The sequence below is a fragment of the Mercenaria mercenaria genome, chromosome 3 (genome assembly GCF_021730395.1).
Source record: "Mercenaria mercenaria strain notata chromosome 3, MADL_Memer_1, whole genome shotgun sequence".
In the NCBI taxonomy this organism is placed as follows: Eukaryota; Metazoa; Mollusca; class Bivalvia; order Venerida; family Veneridae; genus Mercenaria; species Mercenaria mercenaria.
In genome coordinates this window covers 44,443,726-44,461,987 of record NC_069363.1, presented here as the reverse complement: position 1 = coordinate 44,461,987, position 18,262 = coordinate 44,443,726, and the positions used below count along the sequence as shown (strand labels likewise).

The following is an 18,262-nucleotide window of genomic DNA, read 5'->3' as shown; positions in this document are numbered from 1 at the left end:
AATATATTTTCAAGGCAATAAAGAGCTACAGTAATCCGAATTTCATACCAAGCGACGTTGTTAGTTTTATTTATCGATTGATTACCTAAAGATGCTACGTAAAATATATTCATTTCTACTTATTTGTGAATGGGTCTCCTTTGCCGTGTGGTTAAGGTTGCAGACTTCGAATTACTGGCCTCCAACCTTTGTTGAGATTTGAGCCTTGCTCGGGTCGTCATGTCAGGAAACCGTCTGACTGGTTTCTGGCAGGTTGGCAATTCAACCCGGCCTCAAACCAGTGCCTGAAATAATACTAGCTCCTGGATAATACAAATTTAATTTTGACGTAAAATGATTAATAGATTACATACCTTTGATTGTTTAAGCTATTGCCACGACTGTCTTCTATCTTAAATGTGAAGCTGTCATTTGTGTCTTTGTCTTTCATATCTATAATAAACTGTAGTGCGTTTTCATCCAGATCGCGCTGGGTGAACCTTCTCCTGACATACCGCTTTGCTTCGCTGTTCTCCAGATGACCATGTTTTGGCCTCTGCTCTATAACGTACACCAAGTTCGTGTTCATTGTATCTGAGTCTACAGCCTTTAAAACGTTATTATTTAGGTGAAATCCATATCTACCATCTTCAAACACTTCTAAAACTTCTGGATGTTGGTTGGTAATTAATTTTGGAGCATCATTGACCAGAGGCTTCGTGTATATTCTGCAGAAAACTTGCTTGAGTTGAAGAGTGCCGTTTATTAAGAACCCGTCATGTTTGCCATCACTCAGTGTAAAGAGGAAATTATCGAGACCTGTATGAGAGCCGTCGCTTTCGTAAGTAATAAATCCCCTGTCAATTGCACTCTGAGTAAACAGACTTGTAATGTATACACCGCGGTTATATAACCTTCCAAATGTCGGTTGTTTATCAATTAGGTATGTGACATTGCTACTGTCAGTGTCCGGATCATCAGCTTTGAGTTTGTTCGATGTTATAGGAATCTCAGCACCTTGCAACACTTCGATAAGTTCATTATTAATGAGTGATGGTAACTCTTTATCTATTGGTTCAATGCGAATATGAAATTCTGAATCTTTTGTGTCACTCATTCCATTAGTTACAGTAAATGTGAAGGAATCGTCTGTAAAGTCTGTTTTTGTCAAATGGTTGTATACTAATTTACCAGACGCCAAATCCATTTGCGTAAAGCTACTGATTCCAATTAAATTTCTATCTATGTATTCAAGCTGACCTAAATTTGGCGGTCTAATCACAGCAAATACAATTTCTTCTGCCCTTGTGCTTTCATCTGATGCACTTAAACTAACTGTTGAGATTACAGCTCTTTCACCTTCTTGTACATCCAGTCCATTGTTAATTAAAGCAATATTTGCTCTCTTAGAATTCAATATTTTTATCTGGAACGTTTCCGCATGGCGTTTGTTTTGTCCGTCCGTTAGAATGAACATAAAGTTATCGAATTCTGATCCACTCATACCAGTCGTATGAAGATATCGGACACGATTGTTGTTGATATCCCGTTGTGTAAAGTTATGGCCTACCCAAATGTCTCGACATTTTTCAGAAAACATGGGTTCGTTTGAATCACTGCAAAATTGAAGAACACCTTTCTTTGGAACCGTCACTATTATGTAGTACACCTGATCGTCAGTATTGTCTATGTCTACAGATTGAAGTACCACACTAGACAATACAGATTGTTCACCATAATCCATATGAAGACCAGCGTTTTTGATAATTTCGGGTATTTCGTCATTTATTGGTTCAACAGTTACATTGCATACTTTCTTGACTTCGTGTTTACCATCAGACACAGTTATAGCAAATTTATCTGTATAATGTTCTGAATCGTCATGTATGTACTTCAGTTTCATTCCTTGGTGAAGTTCATCTGCTGAGAACATACTAACTGCGGCTTGGATGTCCCCATTAGGCGTATGAAGCATTACGACAATATCTCCATGCTCTGGAGGTTGTGAAATCGACAACATTATCTTTTCTTTTGGCTTATCCATATCGATTGCATCAACCATGGACCGGTCTATAATTTTACTACCGCCCTCAGGTACACTGAAATCATTTAGCATAACATCTGGTTCTTCGTCATTAGTTGGGCGGATCGTTATAGAAGCAGTGTGGCTAAAAGAATTCAATTTACCATCGGTTGCATAAAACTCAAAACGATCAGTAGTAGGTTCTACACCTTTGTGTGTAGCTTGTACATAATTTATTGATTTATCGATAACATCTTGTAGTTTGAATGTCAAAACTGGGTTTCCTGCATTACTTTTCTCCGATCCAGGATTGGGTTTGATATTTTCTAGATAACCGTATTGTGGTTGGCTTGTGATAACAAACTGTATAGACTCGGGTTCGGTGTCTGGATCCTTGGCTGTGATATAATCTGGAGACAAGTTGAACTTCATGCCCTCCTCCACAACAATGGGCATACCTGCTATAATGATAGGTTTTTGGTTATCAACAGGTGTTATTGTGATATTCAGATTGTACATTGGTAGATCTGCAGAGGCCTTGTAATGCTGATCTGAGACAATAAAAGCGACGGAATCTCTTATTATCTGGGATCCAATCTCACCACTACTGTGAATGTAATGGACACTGCCTTCCTTGACATCTTGCTGAGTAAATTTTGTCACTGGTTCACCATTTAGTTGCATTATTCCATACCTATAATTAAGGAAAGTGTACGAAAAATGAAATACGAATGTAGTAATGAAAGTTTTATGGCTGGTTTATAATGACATCACATTATACAACATCATAGGTGTGTTTACATAAAATCTGTGATATTTATGTGATGATTTTACACATTGCTGTCTTTAGCACCGCATCAACTAATAAACGTAAAAGAACTTCACCACACTTGTAATTCTTTAGCTGTGGAGTTACATGCGTTTAAGAAGGTGTGTTTTTATGAATATAATTATGTTAATCAGTATCAATGTGAAAGTCCAAATGAATCTAACACTATACAGACACTACAAAGGACATATCAGACGAATGGTAATCTTGTTATTTCAACAAACCAACAACTCCACAGATGCTTTAAAAATATTAAAAAACTAACGCTACTGTTACACCTAGTCTATGGATGAGGAAACACCAGAAAGGTTTAATATCGTGGCTATGCCTTTTGGATCATTGGCATCGGTTTTGATTATGATAAAGAGAATGGAAATCATATTTACTTTGGCTGTTTTACAATAAGGAACACAAGCATCCCTTCATCTGTATCCTCGTCCGTGGCAGATAGAACATTGGAGTTAATAACGGCTTCACTCCCTTCAGACACAATCAGGTGCGGCTTCAAGTTCTCCTTCAACTTTGGAGCCACATCATCTATAGGTACTATTTCTACCTGGAACACCTTGGATACCCTGTTTGCACCATCTGTCAATGACAGAGTGAAGGTGTCACTCGTAACTTCAGAGCCATCGTGGATATACCTGGAATAATTTGTATGAACATTTTATCAACATTTTGAATGGCTTTTGTACTTTTTGTTTAAGTGTACCAATACTTTCAGACATGAATTAAATGCGAAATTAAAGTGGAATAACCAATAATTATTTTGTTTTAAAAGTAATGGTGAATAGTTTCTTAACCCTTATCATGCTTGACACGACTGATTCTGCCTCTACAAACAGTGTAGATCATGATCAGACTACACGGATATCTGCACTGTTCGCCATTCACTCAGTATCTTTTGGTAAACAACCCTTTAAACAGTTAATGGTACTATCCAAATTGAAGGATGGACAAGTTCATTATAGAAAGTTAGCAGGGAAAGGGGCAAAACTTTCTGAATAACAATTATAAAATAAATACGTTTATGAATCAGCTCAATGTCAAGTATAAGTATTTACAACAACACTGGAGAAAGTCATCACATTTGATCAAAGTCGATGTATAAATAAGGTCAAAATAAAGCTGAAATACAGGTGTATCTGATAAAATAGTTTGCCAAAGATTGTACGTTAAAATTGAAACTCATTAAATATGAAATAACTTTGCATAATAATTTGTATTCTGAATATTAAGATTTTTTATCATTTCTGACAGTTTTGTAATCAACATATTAATTTCTTGTCATAAACATGTTTTTGACGTATGCTAATATTCATTTTCACTGAAATCGGATGAATTTTCTAACTAATGAAAAGGTATGCTAACGTACAGAAAGATACACATTGAAAATATTGCTCAATCAAATCAGACAATCAGTTACAATTTTGTTACGAATTTCAAATTGACGTTCTACATTACTATAAAATGTACTTATTTGTACAAAGTTTATAACGAGGTTACATTGTTCAACGTTTTCATTTTAAGACGTACTGCATGTCATTACCTTAAATCCTTTTTTCGCAGGTCTAACATGCTAAATGTATCTTTTTCCAATAGGTTATTGCCTCCCTTTTGAAGACGTCCGTGGTTAGGTAGATCTTCCAATATGAATGTTAAGTCTGCCTCGTTTGTGTCGACGTCAACTGCAAAAATATGGTTGGTTGAGATTCCAAGTATTCCACCTTCTTCAACAAGCATTTTTGAAGACTGGAATTCAGGAGCTTTGTCGTTAACTGGTTGAATATCGATATCAAACTGTTGTCCAAGTACTTTATTACCACTGGCGTCTTGTACTGTATATACAAAGCGTACAAGACGGGGTTCTGGACCTATGTCTTTCATAGGCGGCATATATCCAATTTTTAGATAGTTAATATCTTCCTGTTTGAAAGTAGCAACCGGAGAAATGTTTTTGTTCTTGCTGAGCATTGTCAAATTATGCAAGGCTATAATTCTTCCAGCATCCTCTCGTCTATTTCTTCTATTACTGTACACAAAATACGGAGGTACCGTAATGATATACGTTAGCCTATCTGACCCTGTTTCTTTATCCGTGTATTCGAGTTCAGATTTAGTTATTAAGGCGATATCGGTTTCGGAAACTCTCATTAAGCGGGTAGCTTCCGGTGATAGTTGTGGTGGGTTCTCGTTAACAGGATTAATAGCAATGTAAAATGTTTCGAGTATAGATTCGTTCGGTGGGTCTTGCTGGTCGCGAAGTGTGAATAAGAATTCATCGTGAAAATCCTCACGTCCAAAATGTCTGTAGTAAATTTGTCCCTTCTGTAATTCCCTTTGTGTGAACCTGTTAACACGTGTTCCGGAATCAGACGCCCGTGTTTTTCTGATCATTTCACCAGCAGCTGTTGGTTGTGCAATAACGTACGTTATTGTCATATCGATAGAGTCAGGGTCATGTGCAAGGAGATTTGACGGGTCTATACGTTTTGTTTGTCCCTCATTTAACTCTATACCTAGATTGTTTACAATATAAGGTGGACTGTCGTCTTTTGGAATTATTGTAATAGGGAATTTTACCACAGTATGTTTTGCACCATCGCTTATCTTCAATTTTATGAAATCTCTTTCCGATTCACTATCATCATGAACGTATCTGACATTCCCCTGAACGAGATCAGAGATTGTGAAGAAAGTAATGGCCTCATTGTTCAGAACTAGCTGGCCGTGTTTAAGACCGTCAGTGATATATACCCGTATATCATTTGGATTATTATTGTCAACTATCTGTAAGTTATTAGAGTTTATTTCTCTTGACTGTCCTTCTAGAAGAACTAAGCCGGTATTACATGACACGCGTGGAGCATTAGAAGACGACGGACGAACTGCAATGTGTAGGACTATTGGCATACTCTCTGCAAAATGACTGTCGTACACTTTGAGTTCTACCTCGTATATTTTTCTTTCGGAAAAGCTGGTGTTAGGTGGCTGATATGCTATCAGGTGGTTTTCAAGATCATCTTGAAGGAAAGAACTAATTTCAGTAGTTTGGTCATCTAAATGAACAAAATATCCTTGATTTGGTCTGGATGGTTTGGAAATGTTATACACGAGTGAGTGGTCAGGTGTTTCGTAGTCCTCGGCTGAGATAATTCCGGGTATGATGGTAGAAAGTACAAACTGGTCTACATCCATCATGTACATGCTTTTATATGATGACCGAGGCGGAGAGTTCAGTAAAGCGTTTTTAATATATATTGGAAGAAAGAAACGTTCGGTTTTTAATTCATCACTATTTTCCGGATCATGTAGTTCGATATTCAAAGGGAAATAATCTACATCTGGCGTAGGTTTTTGTAGATGTTCGTAGCGCAGTTCCATAAATAGAAACTCTTGACAGCTCGTTTTAATTGTTTCAATCGGTGTTCTTCGGTCACCCATAATGATATGTCCTACCAATGGCCAATGTTTACTATTGTCAAAACTTACAGTACATGAAACATTCGGAGTCCTACTGCGATAAAATCGCAGCACTGAAGCGTCTATAGTGTTAGAGATTCCATTGAATTCTGGGACTATCACGTGACGTAAACCACGTGTCACTACAATTTCTGTTGAAGCATTGCTGACCTTGACACCGAGGTAGAATGTTTCTGTTACAGTCTTTCGGTTGGTAAATCTATGAACACGAAGTTTGATCCTATCTTCGCTCAAGAACGGAGAGCCATCGTGGATATATTTGACCGTATTTGCTTGGTAGGAACAGTCAAAAATCTGAAAATATAGAGATACGTATGGAAAATTTAGCACTGGATAATTCTCTTAATGTTATAAAGAAATAAGTAGTGGAATATATATCGTGCAAAGCTGAATATAAATGAATCATCGCAAAGCAGACATGGAAAATCAGAGCAAGAAAGAACAAAACGGGACCTCAATAAATATAAAAACAGAACAGAACAAAAACTTAGGAGAATGAAGAAAACAAAGCAAGACAAAACATTACTGAGCATTAACAGGTTTTCGTACACTATGAATACAATATAACACTTTTATATAAAATACAACGACAAGGTTGAGTTTTAGTGAACAGGGATGAGTCTACAGGGAAATGTCGCTTGAATTATCTAGATTATCGTGATGTGAGAATCCAAACAGTCTTGAGTTTCTTCTTTTGACCCCACACAGACCACGGTGTAGGTAACGTATTAACGACGAGAAGGGATACATTAGGTATAGAAACATTTCGTTTACGGGCAATTGTGTGAAGATGATATGTGGCATTTCTGATCAAATGTCCATCGTATACATGATATGTTGCTCTATAAATCATTTTCCCTACATCGTTTAGATGAAAATTGAACAATTTATGGACAGTTGTTGATTTACAACTGCAATATTTACATATTTACATACCAAGAGCATGCATTGTATAAAATGGGTAGATCATGAAAGTAATATTTTATACCCAGAAGTCCGTGTTTTATGATGTATATGAAATGAAATATTATCTGATATTATAATTTGTGTGTGTTACTTTAGGTGATGGCTTTAAACTAAAACGGCCGACAATTAAGATTCTAATACAAACAAGTTTTATACTGTATTTTTAAAAGCACGCATTAAATGTAAATGCAGAAACATTGAAAGACGTTACAGCTCAAGTTGATAATGTTTTAAAACTTGAGTTTAGCAGGTGAAATATGACAACAAAATGTTTCAGTCAATTACAAATTGTAATGGGGCATATAAAAGAAGAAATTAAATCAAACAGCACAGTTTTATTGTAAGAAATTAACTTGAAAGTTTAAGATTTATGAGACTTCTTTGTACGGAAAGTCAGTTACGATGCAAAAATAGGTAAACTATAGGGTCTTTTCAATTGTGACAAATCACAGGTGTTCAAATAGAATGAAACCTTATCTCAGTGAAAAGGTAATTGTAATCGATAGTTTAAAAGTGTAGACCTCGCCGGATCATTATTTAAACTTAAGAGGTCATATACAAGGTAAAAGTAAGGATATGATAATCAAGGATTTGTTTTATCGTTTAGATGGATTCTTTACATTTATCAAAAGAAATGAAACGATATTAAAGGGACGTATCTCTCTCCAGATGTGCGCCATAACATTAAACTTTTATAAACATACACAATCATAAGTCAGTTATTCAAAATCACATGACAATGATATAACAATAGCTTAATTTCCTTATATTTAATATCAAATTTAGTGCGTAGTTAACGCAGTAGTATTTCTTTATTTTCTCGACTTCATGGATGGTTAATATTGCCTAAAAATTGCCAAATCACTGTGTTTATTTGTATCTTGAAGTTAAACTAAAACTTAACAGTACATTTTTAAATTTTGAAAAGACTGAAATGACCTCATTCTTGAGATGTGGCCCTTTAAAGGATGGCCTTATCATGTTTCAAGTATCAAATATAAAATTTTCAACATTGTTAAAATATTATGTTATCTATCATTAAATAGGTGTAGAAATATTGCTGACAATTTTAACGATTTCTTGATCAATAAACTCTCATTTTCTTTGGGATATGAGTTTGCAAAAATCCTGTCAAGCACATATCTCTCAATGATTATTACAGCGCGATCAATGGAGACATGAATGGAGATATATCTATATAAAATACTGATAAGATCTTGTAACTGATATCTTTTTTGTCTGAATCTAAGCTCCTCTTGAACAAACATCAGCCTACATTTCAATTATTGGCCAGCTCCATCGAAAAAGTATGATGGGGCTTAATGTCTTAATATAAACAAAAAAACCCTAGAAGTCATTACAATAAGTGTCTCGTGCAGTTCATTTAAAAATCTGTAGAGAGAAAGTATGTTTTGTTGTTATTGTTGTTTTCATGTTTAAATATTACTAAATAAACATCATTGTAAGTTGAAAAAAAAATATTAAAAACTGAATATGAAGAATGCAACCTTGTTATCGTCAAATGGAAGATTGTATTACTATAAACTACCGAACTATAAAGTGATTTTCGGAGGTCACTCTCAAGATGAAAGATGTATAACCTGCCCTTACGAAAGAATATATGTACTCCTTCCAGCAAACAATGCGCTTCTACATAACTTTATGAATACAGGTTTATTCAGCTTATAACATGGCACCCAATTCGTTTACTTTAATAGAAAACACGCGGATGCGCTTGACTTTTGTGACATGTGTCCTCTTTATAAACTTGCATCGACCTAAGTTGCTTATCAAAAACGGATAAGAGGATGACAATAGCCTATGCTTTCTGGACTGGAAGTTTATGTTCGCTTGTTGTGTCATACTTGGTGCAAAACGCAAAAGGTCATGCTTTATTTATATATCAATTTGACAGTAAGATGTTTCTCAAATCTGCTTATAAAACTGTAGATTTGTTGTAAAAGCTTTCAAAAAGGGTTGTTAAATGCAAATGTCCACATAAAAGTATAATATGTAATCTATTTTAGAGTAAGTTGTCATGTTTTGTTCGGGAAAATGTAAACAGACCACAACAAATGTCAAAAAGTATAAGCTTCAAAGCCGCTTATCTAAATCTCGTCTGACTTTAACACCTTTTTTCCCTTTTCATTCCAGTTAATATGTCAATATTACACATTATGTAAATACGGACGGATTAAGGGGGTTTAAAATGCACACATTATCAGAAGCTTCTACATTGAAAACTGTACAAAAAGTGTAACCCGTATGAACTTTTTTTTCAAAAAGACATCCGACACCATTATTGTTATTATCAAAAACATTAATTTCATTTTATCATTTTCACTATGATTATAATTATCAATATGAAAGGACTAACAAAAAAGCAATAAGATTAAATAAATGACCGTCTGAAGCAATGTCATCATCATTTCAGTTGTCATGGTTTACTACTGTCACCATCGCCGTTACCATTATCATCATCATCATCATCATCATCATCATTATCATCGTCGTCGTCATCATCATTTTTATCATCATCGTATCATTACCATTATTATTACCATCATCATCATCATTATCATCATTACTATTATCATCAACATTCTTATCATCATCATTGCCATTACCATTATCACCATCATCAGCACCATCATCATCGTTGTTCCGTTGGTCTTGTAATTATTATTATCATTATCATCATCAAAGAAGTAGTCTTGTTGTTGTTATTATCATTATAGTTATCATCAAAATAAAACTTTTGGTCATCATAATACATATCACATAGATAAATACTTGGGACATGATTGCGACGTGTTGAAGATGACGATATTAAATGCTGATGACGATGGCGATGATTATTTTTATTGTCGCTATTGTTATTACTAATATAATAGTTTTCACAATCAAATTCAACCTTGATATTAAATAATTCAGTTGATAAACAAATTAGATATTAGTCATTTTCTGACCATGAAAAGACTTAAAGAGCGGATGTGTGCTAGTAAAAAAAATCAAAAACCTATAGTTATCTACGTAGGATAAGTCCTATATTTGTATAAAACTGCACTTTGTTGCATGTCATATCATATCCAGGTCCATTAATCACTTAATTTTGCATTTATCAATCGAAAGACGATACGGGGAACTCCTATCATAGTTGTATGACTGTTTGCAATAAAGGTAATCTACGAGATAGCAAATCATACAGACCTACTGGCACGAATATTGTGTTTCATTACAAGGGACCATCTTGGTGAATGCCTGCTACAGCAGCATATTTCTTTTTGCATTTATACAAGAGTTACTTCCCCTGCATATGAAAAACTACACTGACTTATACTCAGATCACTGTTTACCGCATCAATTTAGATAATGTTGACTGTTATAACATTAGTCTGAAACAGGTAGCAAAGTAGTTTACCGTAAGAGAAGCTTGCGCTAAAAGTGAAAAATGACACAAGAAATATTTTGTTGCATTTGTATGTCACACGAAACTTGCACTAAAAGTGAAAAATGACATAAAGGCAGAAATATTTTGTTGCATTTGTATGTCACACGAAACTTGCACTAAAAGTGAAAAATGACACAAATAAATATTTTGTTGCATTTGTATGTCACACTAAACTTGCACTAAAAGTGAAAAATGACTTAAAGGCAGAAATATTTTGTTGCATTTGTATGTCACACGAAACTTGCACTAAAAGTGAAAAATGACTTAAAGGCAGAAATATTATGTTGCATTTGTATGTCACACGAAACTTGCACTAAAAGTGAAAAATGACACAAATAAATATTTTGTTGCATTTGTATGTCACACGAAACTTGCACTAAAAGTGAAAAATGACACAAATAAATATTTTGTTGCATTTGTATGTCACACTAAACTTGCACTAAAAGTGAAAAATGACTTAAAGGCAGAAATATTTTGTTGCATTTGTATGTCACACGAAACTTGCACTAAAAGTGAAAAATGACATAAAGGCAGAAATATTTTGTTGCATTTGTATGTCACACGAAACTTGCACTAAAAGTGAAAAATGACTTAAAGTCACACGAAACTTGCACTAAAAGTGAAAAATGACTTAAAGGCAGAAATATTATGTTGCATTTGTATGTCACACGAAACTTGCACTAAAAGTGAAAAATGACACAAATAAATATTTTGTTGCATTTGTATGTCACACGAAACTTGCACTAAAAGTGAAAAATGACACAAATAAATATTTTGTTGCATTTGTATGTCACACTAAACTTGCACTAAAAGTGAAAAATGACTTAAAGGCAGAAATATTTTGTTGCATTTGTATGTCACACGAAACTTGCACTAAAAGTGAAAAATGACATAAAGGCAGAAATATTTTGTTGCATTTGTATGTCACACGAAACTTGCACTAAAAGTGAAAAAATGACAAAAAGGCAGAAATTTTACTGTATGTCACACCGACACAATCAATGATCAACTTATTTCACTGCAGCATGACAAAATAAAAATTGGCAACAAAATGATTTGAAACAAAAATCATTTTATGCCGGGGTAATAAACTGGAAAAACTATTTTGACAAAACGTGACTGTACATCAGATCTGTACCTTAAAGGAATAAAATTCGGAATTGATTTTACACTTAAGTTCTCCGCAAACTTTTATCAGATTAGTACAAATTGAAAAGTTCGATCAAAGTCAGAGCTTAAGTCATGTAGAAAATACAATGATAGCTCTCTGTAATGAGAAAGTGCCTTCATTAAGACGGTAAAATTGGATTTTTAGTTTTATCTAATCAATTTTCTCAAAGTGTCTGATCGGTCTGGTAGCAAATGCAGAACGCAGAACAGATTTCGGCGTCTTTCTTGTGAAAATACGACAGCTAAAGCATCATCTATATTGTGCATGCAATTATTCTTTAGAACACTAGAAATCTCAACCACCTTTAGGCGTACGTTTATAAAATACTTGTAAAACCTATTTCTACAGTTGCATATTATGTAAACCATGAAAAAGTTGGACATTTTTAGCGGTGTATTATTACTGTGATGAGAAATTTTCTACACGCTTGCGCGCACGGACTGGAATTCCAGTGACTTTGACTTTTTCCTACTGACTTGATAAATTCCCTGTGACCAGGTAGGTAAGACAACGACCAGCACGTGTAGCTCAACACTGAGCTATAATGAATATTTGAATTGTTCACGAGCATTCCTTGGCATGCCTCTCACTGGGTAGTCAGATACTTCGTTAATTGTTACAATACTTTCCTGTATGGGAGACTTTAGCGCAACCACCGCTGTATCCTTAAAGTGAATTGATATTGACACAAATGCTGATGAGTACTGACATAAATGCTCATTAATATTGACATAAATGTTAAATGATATTGACACAAATGTTGATTGATACTGACATAAGTAATTTTGTCAAGTTTGCTGACAAGCGTTTTGCTGGTGTGTCTCGTCTTCGCCAGTAATTTACATAGTTACATAATTAAAATGTAAACTAGAGCTACCACTTTGATACACGGAAAGTAAAAAGTTGTGATCATGACAATTGACCTTCATGCTTCACCTTGGATTTAATAAAATGGGTTTCGTCTTGAAATATTTGATAACTTGTGTTAGTTTTATAACAAACTTTCAAGCGGTTAATAAGATATGGAACGGACACAAATTTAAGCTATTGATCTTGACCTTTGACCTAACGACATGCGTTTTGCGCTCTCTTTATTGTTTTGTTGAGATAAAACACTGATGCTAGTTTTATGAAAATCTTTCAAGTAGTTAAGAATAAATAGAGCTGGCACGATGGACGGACCAATGAACGGATCAATGAACGGACCAACGGACATGTTTTACTCCAATATAGGTCCCATAGGGGGTATAACTAGACACATAGTTCCATAACACAATTTGACCGACTGCTTCAACTATAGATGCTTACTAAATGGCATGCAACATGACGAAGAACCCCATATACACGAGCTTAATAAATGGTGCTATGTAAATATCATTCCGAAACAGTTTTACTTTTATTCATAACTACGCCGAACAAGCAAATATTTTAACAGCGCAGTACAATAAATAGATAAAATTTCCATATAAATCACCATTTGCAAGTGAGTAAATCATATTCCGGAAACCTGATAGTTTCTAGCTACGTGAAAACTTCAGTCATTTAACAAAATTCTATAAACTGAGGACATAAGTAAGGAAACCTATTGCAGCAAAATGTCACGGCACAGCAGTTATTTATTTCCAAGTTCAGACTCTTTAAAAACTTGATACGTATCTGCTTTATCATTGCTACAACAGACAGAATGACTTTTTTGAAAAATTTTAAATTATCGTCTCATTCTTTTATTCACGGTGCGTCTGTTTGTTTCTGTGATAAATGGTGAAATAATGACATAATTTGTCAAAAAAGTATTGTCGAAATTGATACCCTATTACCCTTGTTACTGGACGAAGACATCAAATATTTTGTGTTCATAAAGGCATACACACTGACACTCGTCTTAAAACTAATTCGCCACACAGGACACCGCACGACGTGCTACGTGTAAAACGTCATTGCTTTGTAATGACCGTTTCGTTTTCTGACGGAGTCTTTATGGAATTTTGCGGAAGTATTACTACACATATTTGTTTATTCCAGTCTCATCAATCTACAATTTACTTGTCTTTGAACTTACAATGATACATTCTCAAGACTAAGTGGCCGATGACTTGAAAGTAAGTACATGTTGTTGCATTAACATTCCAATACACTGTGATTCACATTGTATCTTTATTTTTGTCGTTCTTGAACAGGCTATTGTGTTTTATGTGCATTTTCAGTTTATGCCCTGGACTTGTGTGTATTCTACTTTATTATATATACTTTAGCTTAAATTTACCGGAATAAGTTCACCACCTCAAAAAAACCGCAAATTTCACGTATGGTTCCTCAAATATCAGACAAAAATGTTCGAATTTTCTCACTGTCATTGCATACAGACTTTTTAAGTATTAGAATTAACATATGACATTAATGAACTTACAGATTCCGGCTAAATTAGGACAAAAAAGAATAGTGAATAGTGATTTATTTTTTCTTAGCCGATTTACCACATAATATCACTGTATCAGGTACTGCCAGCTAACTAAATTTATGGCATGTTTTATTTTTCAATTTTTGTTCAATAAAATTTTTGTAGAGCTAAATGATAAAAAGTAGATCCCTTAAATCCCTATATTTCCCCTTGTATGTTCCAGGTGCAACATTTTATGTGACAGTCATAGATCGCGTACCCGTCACATAATTGTAAAGATATGATATATTAGTTTAAACATTGGTATTGACAGCTGTGTCAACAATTTCATATGTTTGACAAAATACGTCAACGTGAGAAAGAAAGATGTACATTATATTGCATTTTCATAATTCTCAAAATCTACGTTTATTTACCCCCAATGACTCGGCACAAATATCGGCAATCGCCCATTATCAGATTATTCGGGGAGATAGATTTTATAATCATTCTCAATTGCGCTTAATCGGTTCTAAAACCATTCAAGGCGAATAGATTAACCTTTATCAGGTGAAGTTTCAATTAACTGGTTATCGATACCCAAATCTCTAAATGCATGATCGACTTATTGTCAGATGTTAAAGGGGTGTCTCCCGCCCCACACTGTGCTCAATAACTATTTTACAAATAGCTGTATCAAAGCATTTCGGCCAATTAGCCTATGTTAAATAATTTCCTGGCTGACAACAGTCCATTTTGAAGCATCATGTTTTATAAATTCAACGTGGGTGCAGAGCTAAACAAGCACATCCACTGCTGAACCAATACCAAACCATCTGAACCAGATGCCAACATAGTGTATGTCTGTCTGTCTGTCTGTTTGCTATATTGTACAACGTGATGGTACCATAACTAATTTTTGATGTATTGGTAATGTACTATTTACAAATTGAATAAAGTACACGTTCGTGGAGTTAAAATACGTATATCAAATACGAACAGACAGTAGTAAAATCGTACAACGACCGACTTACAGTATGTGTCACGTAGCATTTCGTGTTTAAAATATTTAAATAGCTTTGACACTGTGTCATCAATATGCATTATTGTTTAATTAACATATCAGCACAACAGCTGACCTTTGACCTGCCATGTGAGAGGTTACATAACGTCTTGTTAAATTAACAATCTATGTGACAAGTGATATTGTACAGTTAATTACACAAAAAATGTGTAAATCAAGCTAAATGTGTCTGTGATTGACAGATCGAACGATGCAATACGACAGCTACATAAGTGGCAAAAGTGCTACCGTTTTAGGCATTTCATTTTCCTTCGTGATTCATTGCTGTTGCTGTAACAAAAACATAAACTGTATATTTCAATTTATATTTGTTTGAATGTAATGAAAGTTACTTTTATAATGACAATATTAAAAAGAATATATTACTCGAGTGTCTTTCATATTGAATTTATCAAACGAATTGAATAAAAAAAATGAAATTCGAGGCTCTGCCGAGCATGTTATCTTTTTATTCAACGAGGTGACACAAATGTGATATTCTTTTTTTGCACACGTTTGTCCATGCTGGTTTGTCGAATGTCCATCTTTCTTTACGTTTTACTTGAAACGACGTCACGTGTATACCAGAATTATGTAATGGCTTTATTTCACTCCCACGACGTCTAACATGTGATTTAAGAGAAATAATAGCTTCAATACTCAGATCAAATGTGAAGCTTGTTCAACTGACTGCAGACCCAGAGGGGAAATGTGGAAAATATTGCAATAGTAGATTATAATTATTTGCAAGAATATCACTAAAATATCAAGCTGACCAATCTGGTGCCGACCGATAAAGGGAAATAATTCTGTGTCGTTGTTTGTTAATTATGCTACATGCCATATCTTCAAGCTGAGGTCAGGACAATTGCTTTTGTACATGTACTTTGTACAAGAGTTTGCACATGTTTCGTACTATCATGTAGATAAACACCCTCGTGGATTAATCTCTTGTGCACGTGCGAATTTGAATTTAAATCCCTCAAATCAAGATAATGTCATATTTTATTGTTCATATACTAATATTTCCTGATACTTGTAATATCCGAACATGAGATTTATGTCTAAAATCACAAAAAAGTTTTATTAAAAAATGATAACAAAACTAAATTTTATATCTGCAGTAAAGTTCTCTTTTGCCAGGCACCTTATTTTACTTTGCATTTAAAAAAAACTCCGTCTCAGAGTTTGGCCGCAAGTTTCTAACACGTGTATTAATTCAAGATTTTAAAAGAGATGCCTAGCAAATGTTGTTTTTTTTTGTGAAAAAAATGCCTAAGCGTTGAAACATAGCTACAACCTGAATCAAAACAAAAATGTCACCAGCCCTAAAAGTGAAATTCTCAAGTCTAGTCTTAGGGACATTGCCTGCAACCTTGGCCTGAGATGAAAATATTGAGTCTTGTGCGCCATGCATTTGTTATCATGTTTCACATTAGATTAAGTTTTAAATCTTCGAATCTTAGAGCGGACAGACGGACAGTGCTCCCTTTTACAATTACCTCATAGAAATATGACAGCTGAGATAATTACAAATGCTTTGAAGAGTATATATACAGTTTGATTTGGTCAGTCTGTAAATCAGAAATTCAAGTTAAAATCAGCACAGAAATCTTAAATTCTGTCCACATGTCTTCAAAAAAATACCCTCCTATACTAATATATAAAAAGAGTATGTTTTAAAAAGTAGCATTATTTTGTTTTATTTGTAGAGTTTCAGACTCCTCTGAATCAAGAAACATCTGGATTTTGTGATTTCATTTTTCTCTACGCTCTATGTTTACATTCGAACTTATGAATGCTTCTTTTCTGTTCCTTTAAAAATACTGCAAACGTTAAAACTCAATTAGAATTCATATACTGCCTTGTAATTACAACACACAAAAAGTGACAATACCATAAAAAATCTTCTATTACGTAGAGGTCTACACCTTGGATAAACAAATTAACAAATGGTGTAAGAAATTAATTTTATTGTAATGTTTACCTACACCTTTCTATTAAATAGCAATATGGAACACAAATGTTAGGCTATGGGGTGAAAAAAAGATAGATTTTTTTTCAAGGTTAGCAGAATGACTTCTATGTAATTCTATACGCTACCGGGTGTTCTTCTTATTTGAATAATTTTGTGCTATTTCCGTTCGCAAACTGTTTGCTGACGCTCTTAAATTTTCAAAAGCTGTCTCGGGCTATGCTACGTATTTCAGTTACATAAAACCTTCTTTTGTTCGTTATAAAACGATTGCATAATATAATTTCATATTTGTTTAATATCATGTACGAGCATTCCCTATCTGTTTTAAGACTTTTGATAACAATAAAGGAGCGGTAGCGCTATCATAATTGAGCCGTGTCATGAGAAAACCAACATAGTGGCTTTGCGACCAGCATGGATCCAGACCAGCCTGCGCATCCGCGCAGTCTGGTCATGATCCATGCTGTTCGCTAACGGTTTCTGTAATTGCAATAGGCTTTAAAAGCGAACAGCATTGATCCTGACCAGACTGCGCGGATGTCAGGATCCATGCTGGTCGCAAAGCCACTATGTTGGTTTTCTCATGGCAAGGCTCAATTATAACTTGCAAAAAACAGCCAATTTAAAGCTGTTGTTCAATAATAAAATATTTTCAAAATTCTTTATTATTTGGTAGCACGGAATTAAAAAGTCCGCGAATGCAAAAAGAAAGAATGCCTTTGATTACAGATAAATTTGAAAGTCAATGACCAATAAGATATTTGCGCAAAGCTTTATTAAAATAGACAATATTTTTTTCCAGAAGTATCTCCGTTATCTTTAAGTAATAACTACCACAAATTAACACATCTTAGACTTAAGGTAGAAAAAATAATACCAATATTAATGACACTTTTCAATGTGAACGGCTTACAAAAATATTTGCGGGTTCGTGTGACGAGT

General features: G+C 34.4%; 1 protein-coding gene across 1 annotated transcript in view; it reads right to left on the bottom strand.

Annotated features, from left to right (window-relative positions):
* LOC123524915 (FRAS1-related extracellular matrix protein 1-like) overlaps positions 1–18,262 on the bottom strand; it is a 63,566-nt gene that overhangs the window by 6,604 nt on the left and 38,700 nt on the right. The window contains exons 3-5 of the mRNA XM_045303529.2: positions 4,381–6,608; positions 3,218–3,475; positions 354–2,696 (exon numbers count right to left, since the gene is read on the bottom strand). Coding sequence (XP_045159464.2) covers positions 354–2,696; positions 3,218–3,475; positions 4,381–6,608 — 4,829 coding nt within the window. The remainder of the gene's footprint in view (positions 1–353; positions 2,697–3,217; positions 3,476–4,380; positions 6,609–18,262) is intronic.